The 16,003-nt window shown below is 47.7% G+C and overlaps 1 protein-coding gene across 10 annotated transcripts in view; it reads right to left on the bottom strand.

Annotated features, from left to right (window-relative positions):
• LOC112230541 (dachshund homolog 2-like) overlaps positions 1–16,003 on the bottom strand; it is a 328,693-nt gene that overhangs the window by 10,003 nt on the left and 302,687 nt on the right. For 7 of the 10 annotated variants that reach the window (XM_042311575.1, XM_042311576.1, XM_042311577.1 and 4 more), the window contains 4 exons: positions 13,370–13,518; positions 13,057–13,213; positions 10,839–10,985; positions 6,601–6,666 (listed from right to left, as the gene is read on the bottom strand). In XM_042311575.1, the coding sequence (XP_042167509.1) occupies positions 6,601–6,666; positions 10,839–10,985; positions 13,057–13,213; positions 13,370–13,518 (519 nt within the window). The remainder of the gene's footprint in view (positions 1–6,600; positions 6,667–10,838; positions 10,986–13,056; positions 13,214–13,369; positions 13,519–16,003) is intronic. The other 3 variants (XM_042311579.1, XM_042311578.1, XM_042311583.1) reach the window with 3 other exon arrangements.

Below are 16,003 nucleotides of genomic sequence, written 5' to 3'. Positions count from 1 at the left end.
AGCCGGCACAGATGAAACAGAGCTTCATTTAATAGCACTGTAATTCAGATGGATTGAGGTGGGTACCAGGCTGAAAAGTGCCACCGGTGTAATTCAGATGGATTGCTACCTAGTGAATGTAATCATTGACAGGTAGGAAGGGAATAGATGTAACGAACGCTTTCATAACGGTAGTTCAGATTTCATCAGCCAATCGCGATGAGGCTTGAATGCCATATTACAGAGATGATTCTCTTTTAAAACTTTAGTCAAAGGAAAGTTCTTCACAGCATTAGAAAAAACACAGGAAGAAGATAGATTTCCTTTAAGCAGTTACACAGGGACTAAAGACTAAAATCCTCAGGCTTAGGGGTGACTGTGGTGTCTACAACAGAGATGGTCAAGGGTCGGGTTTTATTGGTCAAGGCAGATGTTATGTTTTTTTAATGTTTTTATGTTTTCTGTTTATGCTCCTAATGAGGGTACAGAGAGTATTGTTGTATTTGATAAAATAAAGGAAACCTGAAGACAGTGTGACCAACAGGGGTGTATGGTTTTAGGGGGAGACTGGAACTGTACAGTGGATTTTACTGTTGATCGCACTGCTGAAGAACCTCACCTGCAGTCAGCTACCTGCCTGTCCGGTCTATTAACTGAGTTTGAGCTTTCTGATGTGTGGAGAGTAAGGAATGCAAAAGTTAGGCGGTACACATGGTTAAAAGTTAATGAAGGTGGTGTCAGTGCAGCAAGGTTAGACAGGTTGTATGTATCTGATCACTACTGTAGTATGGTTGGAAGGTTAGACAGGTTGTATGTATCTGATCACTACTGTAGTAGGGTTGAAAGGTTAGACAGGTTGTATGTATCTGATCACTACTGTAGTAGGGTTGCAAGGTTAGACAGGTTGTATGTATCTGATCACTTCTGTAGTAGGGTTGGAAGGTTAGACAAGTTGTATGTATCTGATCACTACTGTAGTAGGGTTGGAAGGTTAGACAGGTTGTATGTATCTGATCACTACTGTAGTAGGGTTGGAAGGTTAGACAGGTTGTATGTATCTGATCACTACTGTAGTAGGGTTGGAAGGTTAGACAGGTTGTATGTATCTGATCACTACTGTAGTAGGGTTGGAAGGTTAGACAGGTTGTATGTATCTGATCACTACTGTAGTAGGGTTGGAAGGTTAGACAGGTTGTATGTATCTGATCACTACTGTAGTAGGGTTGGAAGGTTAGACAGGTTGTATGTATCTGATCACTACTGTAGTAGGGTTGGAAGGTTAGACAGGTTGTATGTATCTGATCACTATTGTGGTAGGGTTGGAAGGTGTGATATTACTCCTGTGTGTTTTTATGATCACCATAATGTGTCTGTTGATATTCACTTGTCCTGTCCACGAAGGTCATCACCTTATTGGTATTGTATTGTTAAGTTGTTACATGATGTCATGTTTTGTGAAAAGTTTGTTGTTTTGGAGGGTTACGAAATTGAATTTTGAGTCCTTGAGACAATGGTGGGAGGTTGGGAAGGCCCAAATACGAGTGTTTTTTCACCTAATACCTTTTTTGCACTTTTGGTTAGAGCCTGTAAGTAAGCATTTCACACTGTAAGGTCTACACCTGTTGTATTCAGTGCACGTGACAAATAAACTTTGATTTGAACAGTATACTGCTCTGTCTCATATTGAAGTTAGAGAGACTATCAGGTCTCCCTGATGGGAAGGTGACCACGGATGACGGTGAGATGCGCCAACGTGCAGTGGATTTCTACTCTGCCCTCTATAAGGCGAAGGATTGTGATTCTCTGTGTACTGAACAGTTGTTACATGGACTTCCTCAATTGGGCCCTGAACAGCGAGTTGCTCTGGACTCTGACATTACTCTACAGGAGCTGTCCACAGCAGTTATGCAGCTCTCATCAGGCTGAGCTCCTGGCATCGATGGTTTACCATCTGAGTTCTATAAGCACTGTTGGGGTGGATTTGTATGAAGTGGTTCCTATATCCTGTCAACGTGCTGTACTTTCATTGTTGCCAAAAAAAGGGAATTTGGCTCTTCTAAAAAATTGGCTACCTGTTGCATTGCTGTGTGCATAATATATAATTTTATCTAACTGTCTCTCAAACAGGTTCAACGAGTATCTGGGGCTGTTGGTCCACAAGGACCAGTCTTACTGTGTACCTGACCGCTCTGTTGTTGATAACTTGTGTCTAATAAGAGATGTTTTAGACATTTGTAAACTGATGTGAATGTGGGTTTACTTTCTTTGGATCAGGAAAAGGCTTTTGGCCGTGTGGACCACCAGTACTTGTTCAAAACAATGAAAGCCTTTGGTTTTGGGGATGTCTTTTTGTCTTGGATGAGTTTATTGTATGTTGGGGCCTCATGTATGATGAAGGTGGGGGTGGTTTGAGCTGCCCCATCCTCATCCAAAGGGGCATCAGGCAGGGATGCCCACTTTCAGGGCAGTTATATTGTCTGGTAATTGAACCAATGCTTTGTTTTTTAAGAGCGAGACTTACTGGTTTCTCTGTGCCAGGGGTTATGAAGGGTCAATTTCTTTTGGTCTTGACAACATTGGATTAAAGCTGCGGGGGGGGGTGATTTGTCTGGACTGACTCCATTTTATGAGTCTGTTATGCAGGCTTGGAGAGTTTTTGTCAAGTCCCGTAAGGCCGGCACGCCACCAGGGATGTGGCTTTTTGAAGAGGCTCTTTTTTACAACACTGCCATCCAGTCCCGTGCTCTGGGTTCAGCCAGCCTACGTTCATGTCTGCTAGGCGTGGGGTGTACCAAGCTGGGTCATCTGCGGAGTAGGAGCAGATCGTTGGAGGAGCTGGGAGAAAGAGCGGGGATCCGATCATCTCGTCTACTCAGGAAGGTCGTAGCTGAGGTCTGCGACTCCTCCAGTACTTCATTGGCAGTATGTGACTGACACTTCCAAATCTGATTGGTGGACGAAGGGTCTTGATCATGTGTTCCCTGCGCTGAATGTTAGTGCTGTGGTGGGGGCATTAGAGGAGGACGTGGGGATGCTGTTTTCCTTCAATACCCCGGAGCTGGAGGAGTTCAAGGTGGGAAAGAAGGCCATGTACAAAATCTGTGTAAAAGTGTCCCGTCATTTTTCCCTGGTAGGGGTCAAATCTACGAGGTGGGCGGGTGTGTTCGGTCCAGGTGCCTCCCCAAAAGGCTGTTGGCGGTCTTTATACAAACTGCCTATTGAAATGACGACAGCTGACCTACAATGGAGGATAATATATTGAGCCATAGTCACCAATATGCATTTGGTACACCTGGATCCTACTGTTGGGGAGGGATGTCCAATATGCATCTGGTACACCTGGATCCTACTGTTGGGGAGGGGTGTCCAATATGCATCTGGTACACCTGGATCCTACTGTTGGGGAAGGGTGTCCAACATACATCTGGTACACCTGGATCCTACTGTTGGGGAGGGATGTCCAACATGCATCTGGTACACCTGGATCCTACTGTTGGGGAGGGGTGTCCAATATGCATCTGGTACACCTGGATCCTAATCTTGGGGAGGGGTGTCCAACATGCATCTGGTACACCTGGATCCTCCTGTTGAGGAGGGGTGTCCAATATGCATCTAGTACACCTGGATCCTACTGTTGGGGAAGGGTGTCCAACATACATCTGGTACACCTGGATCCTACTGTTGGGGAGGGGTGTCCAATATGCATCTGGTACACCTGGATCCTACTGTTGGGGAGGGGTGTCCAATATGCATCTGGTACACCTGGATCCTACTGTTGGGGAAGGGTGTCCAACATACATCTGGTACACCTGGATCCTAATCTTGGGGAGGGGTGTCCAACATGCATCTGGTACACCTGGATCCTCCTGTTGGGGAGGGGTGTCCAATATGCATCTGGTACACCTGGATCCTACTGTTGGGGAGGGATGTCCAACATGCATCTGGTACACCTGGATCCTATTGTTGGGGAGGGGTGTCCAATATGCATCTGGTACACCTATTCGGGGAGTAGGGGTCTGTGAACGTGGTGGGAATGCTGGAGGGAATGTTGGCAGCGAGACTGAGGGTTGAGTTTGCCTACAACAAAATGGTTAACAATATTGATCTGTTTATGAGTATATGTGGTATTCAGAGGCTGTTGTGTTTAGTTACTGTGGAGGAAGATTTGGTGTTGTGTTTAGTTACTGTGGAGGAAGATTTGGTGTTGTGTTTAGTTACCGTGGAGGAAGATTTGGTGTTGTGTTTAGTTACTGTGGAGCAAGATTTGGTGTTGTGTTTAGTTACTGTGGAGCAAGATTTGGTGTTGTGTTTAGTTACTGTGGAGAAAGATTTGGTGTTGTGTTTAGTTACTATGGAGAAAGATTTGGTGTTGTGTTTAGTTACTGTGGAGAAAGATTTGGTGTTGTGTTTAGTTACTGTGGAGAAAGATTTGGTGTTGTCTTTTTAATTGATGTGTAACCATGGTTTTGTTTGAGTGTTTATCGTGTTGTGAGTTCCCAGACCCAATAAAGGTTATTCAAACTCTCTCTCTCCCTCTATCGTATCTCTCTCTCTATCTTCTCTCTCTCTCTGTCTATCTTTCTCTCTCTCGCTGTGTCTCTCTGTCTATCTTTCTCTCTCTCGCTGTCTCTCTCTCACAGTCTCTCTCTCTGTCTATCTTTCTCTCTCTCGCTGTCTCTCTCTCGCTGTCTCTCTCTCACAGTCTCTCTCTCTGTCTTTCTTTCTCTCTCTCGCTGTCTCTCTCTCACAGTCTCTCTCTCTGTCTTTCTTTCTCTCTCTCGCTGTCTCTCTCTTTGTCTATCTTTCTCTCTCTCGCTGTCTCTCTCTCACAGTCTCTCTCTCTGTCTTTCTTTCTCTCTCTCGCTGTCTCTCTCTTTGTCTATCTTTCTCTCTCTCGCTGTCTCTCTCTCACAGTCTCTCTCTCTGTCTTTCTTTCTCTCTCTCGCTGTCTCTCTCTTTGTCAATCTTTCTCTCTCTCGCTGTCTCTCTCTCACAGTCTCTCTCTCTGTCTTTCTTTCTCTCTCTCGCTGTCTCTCTCTTTGTCTATCTTTCTTTCTCTAGCTGTCTCTCTCTCTCAGTCTCTCTCTCTGTCTTTCTTTCTCTCTCTAGCTGTCTCTCTCTCGCTGTCTCTCTCTAGCTGTCTCTCTCTCGCTGTCTCTCTCTCGCTGTCTCTCTCTCTGTCTCTCGCTCTGTCTTGCGTGTCAGGGGAGGAGTGCTGTCTGTCTGTCCTTCGCATGGCCATCAGCAGTTCTCCTTGATGCCCTAAAGGTCAGAAATGCCATGGCCCCATAATCCCCATCTCCACGCTGTCATTAGTAACAACTGGCTCACACAGGAAAGCGGTACACTCAGGGTCACGACAAATACATGGATTTACAAGGCCAGCACAGGAGAATGTCAGAGCATTATGTCTTACTATAAGGAACACAGTAGTAACTGGGATTAACAATGAAATCACAAGGGGGTTGTGTTTGTGTTTTTTTTGTGCTCGCTGCAACACTGTCAATATAACCAGCCATGAAACATGTCTGTGAACCTCTGTCTACATCTCCGATGTTATGGTTAAGATTCATAGTTTTAGCTCTGAGTTGTTTTAGGACTGAAGTCTCATAGGGATATAAGAGAGGTAACATGTTTAGGTAATTCTGGGTGGAGGAGGAGGAGGGGAGAGTGGAGGAGGAGGGTGGAGGAGGAGGAGGGAGGGTGGAGGAGGAGTGCAGGGTGGAGGAGGAGGGGGAGAGGGAGGAGGAGGGAGGGTGGAGGAGGAGGAGGGGGGGTGGAGGAGGGGAGAGTGGAGGGGGAGGGTGGAGGAGGAGGGGAGGGTAGAGGAGGAGGGTGGAGGAGGGGAGGGTGAATGAGGAGGAGGGGAGGGTGGAGGTGGGAAGGGTGGAGGAGGGGAGGGTGGAGGAGGATGGGAGAGAGGAGGAGGGGAGAGTGGAGGGGGAGGGTGGAGGAGGAGGACGAGGGGAGGGTGAAGGTGGGGGTTCTACAGAGAATGGAAGCTTGAAACATATATGCAACACCATCAGTTTGAGAGAGAGAGAGAGAGCGAGAGAGAGAGAGAGAGAGAGAGAGAGAGAGAGAGAGAGAGAGAGAGAGAGAAAGAGAGAGAAAGAGAGAGAGACAGAGGAGAGAGAGAGGGAGAGAGAGAGAGAGAGGAGAGAGAGAGAGAGAGTGAGAGAGAGAGAGAGAGAGAGAGAGAGAGAAAGAGAGAGAGACAGAGGAGAGAGAGAGAGAGAGAAAGAGAGAGACAGAGGAGAGAGAGAGAGAGAGACAGAGAGAGAGAGAAATAAATAAAATTTAAAAAGGAGAAAAGAGAGAGTATACTGAGAGGTACTGAGGAGAGGTACTAAGAACCATGTGTGGAGCATGTGCAGGCCACATCTCCCCCAGCCCCCACTTCACTCCCTTCCCGTGACTCTGACCCCCTCGTGTGAGGGTACTTTCCAACATTCACAAGTTCATCCAAATAATGTCACTTTGTGGTGGCGTATTGTCCCTTTCGGACTATATTTGGGAATAGAGAGTCAAGGGTCAACCCAAAGCCCTGTTCCTTCTCCTTGCGTGCTGACCCCCCAGATCTCAGAGACAGCGACAGAGAGGGAGAGTGAAGCTGCTTACCCTGTACAGCTGAGTTCTCCTGCTGGCTGCTGTTATGCTCTGGCTCAACCTCCGGTATCACTGCCTCTGAAATGGAACACAGCCATTAGGTCAAGACTACTACGTCTTCCCTCTCTATCCAGATCATCTCTGCAGGACCCACATATATCAGGTGGAGAAGAAATTCTGTCCAAGAGACAAATATGTTTCAAGTAGGGGGGTGCTATCTGTGATCGTACAGAAATAGGGGTTGGATTTAGTCTGCAAATATTAAGAGAAGTGGCCAGATAGCTCACACAATAATGTATTAGTCCCTACAATGTCAGATAAAAGGAAACCCAATGCATTTCTTTGAATAAATTGATGTTTAATCAGCCTTGGAAATAATTACTCTGCCCACTGAAATGTTTACATGATATATATCGCTCTTTTTTTCCTTCTGTACTCCTGGTAAGATATTCAGAAATAAACAACTGAAAATGAGGAAGCTATCGAAACAATTGACCGTTTTAAGTGTTTGAATTTACAGTGTTTACGATAAGTATCTGTATCCATTTCCACTCAGGGTAACAATGCTAATGCACTGGAAGTAATAACGGCTAGGACCGCTGCACTGATGACATGAAACTAAATATCTGTGATGCTTTCACAGAGAAGAATGAGGAAGACAAATATAAAAGGAGGTGGGGCAATGAGAGAGAGAGAGAGAGGGAGAGAGAGAGAGATGGAAAGATCAGTCAAAGATAATAGGAACAGGATGAGAAAGAAAGGAAAAATATAATAAAATAAATATGGAGGAGTGGAGGGGAGGAGAGTTGAAGTTGAGGAGGAGAGGAGAGGAGGAGAGTTGAAGCTGAGGCGGAGAGGAGAGGAGGAGAGTTGAAGATGAGGAGGAGAGGAGGAGAGTTGAAGTTGAGGAGGAGAGGAGAGGAGGAGAGTTGAAGATGAGGAGGAGATGAGAGGAGGAGAGGAGATGAGGAGAGTTGAAGTTGAGGAGGAGAGGAGAGGAGGAGAGTTGAAGATGAGGAGGAGATGAGAGGAGGAGAGTTGAAGATGAGGAGGAGAGGAGGAGAGTTGAAGTTGAGGAGGAGAGGAGAGGAGGAGAGTTGAAGATGAGGAGAGATGAGAGGAGGAGAGGAGAGGAGGAGAGTTGAAGATGAGGAGGAGATGAGAGGAGGAGAGTTGAAGATGAGGAGGAGAGGAGAGGAGGAGAGTTGAAGATGAGGAGGAGAGTTGAAGATGAGGAGGAGAGGAGAGGAGGAGAGTTGAAGATGAGGAGGAGAGGAGAGGAGAGTTGAAGATGAGGAGGAGAGTTGAAGATGAGGAGGAGAGTTGAAGATGAGGAGGAAAGGAGAGGAGGAGAGTTGAAACTGATAAGGAGAGGAGCGGAGGAGAGTTGAAGATGAGGAGGAGAGGAGCGGAGGAGAGTTGAAGAAGAGGAGGAGAGGGGGGGAGGAGAGTTGAAGCTGATAAGGAGAGGAGCGGAGGAGAGTTGAAGATGAGGAGGAGAGGAGAGGAGGAGAGTTGAAGAAGAGGAGGAGAGGGGGGGGAGGAGAGTTGAAGATGAAGATGAAGATGAGAGGAGAAGAGAGGAGGAGAGTTGAAGATGAGGAGGAGAGGAGAGGAGGAGAGGAGAGTTGAAGATGAGGAGGAGAGGAGAGGAGGAGAGTTGAAGATGAGGAGGAGAGGAGAGGGAGAGTTGAAGATGGGGAGGAGAGGAGAGGAGAGGAGGAGGAGAGTGGAAGATGAGGAGGAGAGGAGAGGAGGAGAGTTGAAGATGAGGAGGAGAGGAGAGGAGGAGAGTTGAAGATGAGGAGGAGAGGAAAGGTAAAGAGGAGGAGAGGGGAAAGGTAAAGAGGAGGAGGAGGAGAGGGGAAAGGTAAAGAGGAGGAGGAAGAGAGGGGGAAAAGTAAAGAGGAGAGGGAGGAGAGGGGAAAAGTAAAGAGGAGAAGGAGGAGGAGGAGAGGGGAAAGGTAAAGAGGAGAAGGAGGAGAGGGGAAAGGTAAAGAGGAGAGGGAGGAGAGGGGAAAGGTAAAGAGGAGGAGGAGGAGGGCAGGGAAATAGTAAAGAGGAGGAGGAGAGGGGAAAGGTAAAGAGGAGGAGAGGGGAAATGTAAAGAGGAGGAGGAGGAGAGGGGAAAGGTAAAGAGGATGAGGAAGAGAGGGGGAAAGTAAAGAGGAGAGGGAGGAGAGGGGGAAAGTAAAGAGGAGGCGGAGGAGGAGAGGGGAAAGGTAAAGATGAGAAGGAGGAGAGGGGAAAGGTAAAGAGGAGGAGGAGGAGAGGGGAAAGGTAAAGAGGAGAAGGAGGAGAGGGGAAAGGTAAAGAGGAGGAGGAGGAGAGGGGAAAGATAAAGAGGAGAAGGAGGAGAGGGGAAAGGTAAAGAGGAGGAGGAGGAGAGGGGAAAGGTAAAGAGGAGAAGGAGGAGAGGGGAAAAGTAAAGAGGAGAAGGAGGAAAGGGGAAGATAAAGAGGAGAAGGAGGAGAGGGGAAAGGTAAAGAGGAGGAGGAGGAGGGGAGGGAAATGGTAAAGAGGAGGAGGAGAGGGGAAAGGTAAAGAGCAGAAGGAGGAGAGGGGTAAGGTAAAGAGGAGGAGAGGGAGAAAGGTAAAGAGGAGGAGAGGGGTACGGTAAAGAGGAGGACAGGGAGAAAGGTAAAGAGGAGAAGTCGAGGGGAAAGGTAAAGAGGAGAAGGAGGAGAGGGGAAAGGTAAAGAGGAGAAGGAGGAGAGGGGAAAGGTAAAGAGGAGAAGGAGGAGAGGGGGAAAGGTAAAGAGGAGAAGGAGGAGAGGGGGAAGGTAAATAGGAGAAGCCAAGGAGAGGGGAAAGGTAAAGAGGAGAAGCCGAGGAGAGGGGAAAGGTAAAGAGGAGGAGGAGAGGGGAAAGGTAAAGAGGAGGAGGAGAGGGAAAGGTAAAGAGGAGGAGAGGGGAAGGTAAAGAGGAGGAGGAGGAGAGGGGAAAGGTAAAGAGGAGGAGGAGGAGAGGGGGAAGGTAAAGAAGAGGAGGAGGAGAGGGGAAAGGTAAAGAGGAGGAGGAGGAGGAAAGGGGAAAGGTAAAGAGGAGAAGCCGAGGGGAAAGGTAAAGAGGAGGAGAGGGAAAGGTAAAGAGGAGGTGGAGGAGAGGGGAAAGGTAAAGAGGAGGAGAGGGGAAAGGTAAAGAGGCGGAGGAGAGGGAAAGGTAAGAGGAGGAGAGGGGAAAGGTAAAGAGGAGGAGGAGGAGGAGAGGGGAAAGGTAAAGAGGAGAAGCCGAGGGGAAAGGTAAAGAGGAGGAGAGGGAAAGGTAAAGAGGAGGTGGAGGAGAGGGGAAAAGTAAAGAGGAGGAGGAGAGGGGAAAAGTAAAGAGGAGAAGGAGGAGAGGGGAAAAGTAAAGAGGAGGAGGAGAGGGGAAAGGTAAAGAGGAGGAGAGGGAAAGGTAAAGAGGAGGTGGAGGAGAGGGGAAAAGTAAAGAGGAGGAGGAGGAGAGGGGAAAAGTAAAGAGGAGAAGGAGGAGAGGGGAAAAGTAAAGAGGAGAACGAGGAGAGGGGGAAGGTAAAGAGGAGGAGGAGGAGAGGGAAAAGGTAAAGACGAGGAGGAGGAGAGGGAAAGGTAAATAGGAGGAGGAAAGGTAGAGAAGGAGAGGAGAAAGGTAAAGAGCAGGAGGAGAGGGGAAAGGTAAATAGGAGGAGGGGGAGAGGGGAAAAGTAAAGAGGAAAAGGAGGAGAGGGGAAAGTAAAGAGGAGGAGGAGGAGGAGGAGAGGGGAAAGGAAAATAGGAGAAGGAGGAGAGGGGAAAAGTAAAGAGGAGAAGGAGGAGAGGGGAAGGTAAAGAGGAGAGGGGAAAGGTAAAGAGGAGGAGGAGGAGAGGGGAAGAAAGAGGAGGAGGAGGAGAGGGGGAAGGTAAAGAGGAGAAGGAGGAGAGGGGAAAAGTAAAGAGGAGAAGGAGGAGAGGGGGAAAGGTAAAGAGGAGGAGGAGGAGAGGGGAAAGGTAAATAGGAGGAGCAGGAGAGGGGGAAGGTAAAGAGGAGAAGGAGGTGAGGGGGAAGGTAAAGAGGAGGAGGAGGAGAGGGGAAAGGTAAATAGGAGGAGGAGGAGAGGGAAAGGTAAAGAGGAGGAGGAGGAGAGGGGGAAGGTAAAGAGGAGGAGGAGGAGGAGGAGAGGGGAAGGTAAAGAGGAGGAGGAGGAGGAGAGGGGAAAGGTAAAGAGGAGGAGGAGGAGGAGAGGGAAAGGTAAAGAGAAGGATAAGAGGGGAAAGGTGAAGAGGAGGAGTTTAGAGAGCATGGAGGCTTACCGTTGAGACTCATACGGAGGTTCTCTGGGGAGGTGACTGTTTTGAGGGCCTGCTCCACCTGCTCACGGCGCTTGAACTCAAACTCCAGAGCTTCCTGCAGTTTCCTCTTAGCCTTCTTCTCCTTTTTCAGACGCTTCTGGATGGTGGCTACACAGGGACAGAGGGAGGGAGAGGAGGAGAGAGCCAGTGAGTTGACAAGCTCACCTCAACTGAGGCAAACTGAGAAAACCCTTTGTATCTGTGAATCTCTAGTGCTGTCCCCTAGACCCAGTACTAGAACCGGTAACCCAGTCCAGCTGCACCCCCCTATCCCAGCCCAGACCAGCTGCACCTCCCCAGCCCATCTCCAGTTTGAAGCTCTTAAGGGTGCCCATTCTCCCCATATTAACAGCCCAATAAAAAGCATGTTCACAGTAAAGAGGAACCAACAGCACGATGCAGCAGCACCCACTCTGTCAGTGGAGGCTGGTGAGGGGAGGACGGCTCATAATAATGGCTGGAATGGAGTGAATGAAATGGCATTCAACACATGGAAACCATGGGAAAAAATGTGTTTGAAGTATTTGATACCGTTCCACCTATTCCACTCCAGCCATTACCAAGATCCCGTCCTCCCCAATTAATGTGCTACCAGCCTCCTGTGCACTCTGCCCTGTCTAACCCAGAGCTGATAACACCTCTAATTACACACAGCTTTACTGCCTCTCCATTAAAAGATACATTTTAATAAAAAGCAATGTGATAACAGTCATGACTAATAGACATTCAAAGTGTCTGTAAATATTGTTGGAGTAGTTACCGAGGCGACTAATTGCCTTCATTTCTTGGCTGTGGCTGAAGATGCACAAGTCCAATGTAAATCCACCACGATGTGTGCCAAGCCCAGTAAAGATGCACAAGTCCTATCTAAATCCACCACGATGTGTGCCAAGCCCAGTAAAGATGCACAAGTCCTATCTAAATCCACCACGATGTATGCCAAGCCCAGTAAAGATGCACAAGTCCAATCTAAATCCACCACGATGTGTGCCAAGCCCAGTAAAGATGCACAAGTCCAATCTAAATCCACCACGATGTGTGCCAAGCCCAGTAAAGATGCACAAGTCCAATCTAAATCCACCACGATGTGTGCCAAGCCCAGTAAAGATGCACAAGTCCAATCTAAATCCACCACGATGTGTGCCAAGCCCAGTAAAGATGCACAAATCCAATCTAAATCCACCACGATGTGTGCCAAGCCCAGTAAAGATGCACAAGTCCTATCTAAATCCACCACGATGTGTGCCAAGCCCAGTAAAGATGCACAAGTCCAATCTAAATCCACCACGATGTGTGCCAAGCCCAGTAAAGATGCACAAGTCCTATCTAAATCCACCACGATGTGTGCCAAGCCCAGTAAAGATGCACAAGTCCTATCTAAATCCACCACGATGTGTGCCAAGCCCAGTAAAGATGCACAAGTCCTATCTAAATCCACCACGATGTGTGCCAAGCCCAGTAAAGATGCACAAGTCCTATCTAAATCCACCATGATGTGTGCCAAGCCCAGTAAAGATGCACAAGTCCTATCTAAATCCACCATGATGTGTGCCAAGCCCAGTAAAGATGCACAAGTCCTATCTAAATCCACCATGATGTGTGCCAAGCCCAATAAAGATGCACATTTTCCTTTGGCAGGATTTGTATGTACTGTATGCGTGTATTCCACAAGAGGCTTGTGGCACATCAGGCTGCATCACATCCGGCCGTTATTGGGAGTCAGTTGGCCCAGCGTTGACTGGGTTTGGCCGGGGTAGGCCGTCATTGTAAATAAGAATTTGTTCTTAACTGACTTGCCTAGTTAAATATAAGTTAAATAAATAAATAAAATAAACCTTAATTGGGGATGACGGGGCTGTGGTAAATGGCTGGAGCGGAATTAGTGGAATGGTATCCAATACATCAAACACATGTTTTCCATGTGGTTGATGCCATTCCATTCGCTCCATTCTAGCCATTATTGTGAGCTGTCCTCCACTCACCAGCCTCCACTGGTTTATTCATTCACACTGCCAGATCTCTCTCACATATACTGTACACACACACTTTCCTCGCTGTCTGTCTGTCTGTCTGTCTCTCATTCAGTCAGTCAGACACACACACACACACACACACACACACACACGCACACGCACACGCACACGCACACGCACACACACTTCCTCTCCCTCTCTCCTACCTCGGCTGTGCAGTTCGGAGGAGAGCTGTCTCTCCAGACTCTCTCTCATCTCTCTCTCTCTGTAGAGCTCCATCTTAAGCTCCTTCCTCTGCTGCTGAACGTGTTTCTCCTGCACACGGGTGTTGTCCACGGCTACCTTCAGCAGACCCTGCGCCGCCCGAGGGACACAGAGAAGAGCACAGCACTTTAACCTTTAACCCCAGGGCTAACAACTAGGGCACCATAACACACACACACACACACACACACTCCCTACAGCAGCACCCACTCACACCAGTGCCAATATTCCAAAACACAAAGACTGTGTCTCCACCTGGATGTTGGTGAGCAGAGTCTCCACAGAGTTGAGTCCGTCGGCGAAGAGGAAGGGCGCAGGGAAGCCTGGAGGCAGGGTCTGTCCACCCAGGGCCATCTTCTCAAAGCCTGGCTTCATCATGGGCAGGGCCAGCTGCCCTTCTTCTGCTTAACACAACACACAATAGACCTTGGTTTACAACCAGCTTTATCACACGTAACGGGGCTGTTCAAATAAAACTGATGCACAAACACACATTCCATCACATTCACAGGGACATATGAACAGTTGAATAAAGCTGAAAGCATTGTTAATGGTAGACAGTGGAAGCAGCAGAGTGACCAGGCTGAGGGACTGACTGCATGTCCTGTACAGCCTCTCTCTGAAGAGTGGTTCATCTATACGCAGCAGAGTGAAAAACCCAGATCAGAGCAGTATCACCACGGAGACAGCTACCCAAAAAGCAAGGAGCATTGTATTTTACCTTCCCAAAGCCCTCTCTCACTTTCCTCCCACCCCTCTCCTCCCATCTCCCCTCCCCCTCCTCTCCTCCCATCCCTCCATCCCCCATCTCCTCTACTCCCCCTCCTCTCCCACATCCCTCCATCCCCTATCTCCTCTACTCCCCCTCCTCTCATTCCATCTCTCCCCCTCTCCTCTCCTTCCATCCCTCCCCCACACACAGAGGGAACGACAGGGGTAAATAGACAGAACCCTGAGAGTGTCTGGAGCTATGATTCACCCAGATAATCTAGCTCTGAGATGACACCAGCCATCCCAGCTTCCTAGCGCAAGACAAATAGGACAGCCAGGGTGGGAATTGTGATGACAGTGTATCACGGGTCACATCGATCTCCCCGCTGCGCTCACAGGCTGGCCAGATAACCCTGCACTCCATGCTGCCCATTGTCCATATTCCACCGGTCCTACAAGCAATACATTTCCCCCTGTACTGGAAAGGGCATTCAAGTAAATAGAGGGAATGAGAGAAAGAGAGAGAGAGAGAAAGAGGTAGAGAGAGAAAGAAAGAGGTAGAGAGAGAAAGAAAGAGGTAGAGAGAGAAAGAGTGAAAAAGAGTGAAAAAGAAAAAAGAAAGAGAGAGGTAGAGGTAGAGAGAGAAAGAAAGAGGTAAAGAGAAAGAGAGAGATATAAATAGATAATGAGAGAGAGAGAGAAAGAGAGGTGGAAAAATTTGACAAATAATTCCTCCCCCAGCAGTTTGACAGTCTGTAATTAATTTTTTGGTACTGACTGAAAGTTGCTGGCAGATCAAGGTCACACAGATACAGTATGAAGAGGAGAGATTGTGTGTGTGTGTGTGTACACTACCGTTAAAACGTTTGGGGTCATTCCAAAATTTCCTTGTGTCTAATTTGAGAAACAGACTCCTCACAAGTCCTCAACCGGAGTCTCCTCTTCACTGTTGACGTTGAGACTGGTGTTTTGCGGGTACAATTTAATGAAGCTGCCAGTTGAGGACTTGTGAGGCGTTGGTTTCTCAAACTAGACATTCTAATGTACTTGTCCTCTTGCTCAGTTGTGCACCGGGGCCTCCCACTCCTCTTTCTATTCTGGTTAGAGACAGTTGGTGCTGTTCTGTGAAGGGAGTAGTACACTTCGGTGTACGAGATCTTCAGTTTCTTGGCAATTTCTCGCATAGAATAGTCTTCATTTCTCAGAACAAGAATAGACTGACGAGTTTCAGAAGAAAGGTCTTTGTTTCTGGCCATTTTGAGCTTGTAATCAAACCCACAAATACTGATGCTCCAGATACTCAACTAGTCTAAAGAAGGACCGTTTTAATGCTTCTTTAATCAGAACAACAGTTTTCAGCTGTGCTAACATAAATGCAAAATAGTTTTCTAATGATCAATTAGCCTTTAAAATGATACACTTGGATTAGCTAACACAACGTGCCATTAGAATACAGGAGTGATGGTTGCTGATAATGGGCCTCTGTACACCTATGTAGATATTCCATAAACAATCTGCTGTTTCCAGCTACAATAGTCATTCACAACATTACCAATGTCTACACTGTACTTCGGATCAATTTGATGTTATTTTAATGGACAAAAAATGAGCTTTTCTTTCAAAAAGAAGGACATTTCTAAGTGAGCTCAAACTTTTGACCGGTAGTGTATGTGTTTGTTGAGAGAGACAGATATAGAGAGATATAGGGAGAGAATAGGGGAAAGGAGAGAGGAAGGACTGTGAGAGTGGTGTGAGGTGAATCGTTAGATCAACTGTAGAATCAGAGGGAAGATATGAAGAGTTCAGAAATAGCATCTGGCAACAGAGCCTCAGTTCCCATCTTTGGTCTATGTAATGGACCTGGTCAGAGGCTCCATCTCCCCCTGACCTCCACCCCATCCCCTCTATTGATGATAAACAGCTCACCTGCGCTCCCCTGTCACATAGCCTCTCTGGTCCCATGCATTAGGAAAGGGCTGGGGGTTACTCCTAAAAGCAGCCCCGTACCCTCCCTCTCTCTCTCTCTCTCTCTCTCTCTCTCTCTCTCTCTCCCTCTCTCTTACTCTTACTCTCTCTCTCTCTCCCTCCACTAGGCTTTCCACACCTAATTGCTACTTTCTTTTAAAGCGACAGATTTATCTTGCTGCTGCTGATAGCACACCATTCAATTCATTTTAT

Source organism: Oncorhynchus tshawytscha, linkage group LG33, assembly GCF_018296145.1.
Source record: "Oncorhynchus tshawytscha isolate Ot180627B linkage group LG33, Otsh_v2.0, whole genome shotgun sequence".
Classification (NCBI taxonomy): domain Eukaryota; kingdom Metazoa; phylum Chordata; class Actinopteri; order Salmoniformes; family Salmonidae; genus Oncorhynchus; species Oncorhynchus tshawytscha.
Note: the sequence above shows the minus strand (reverse complement) of the source record. Positions and strands in the feature narration are given on the sequence as shown.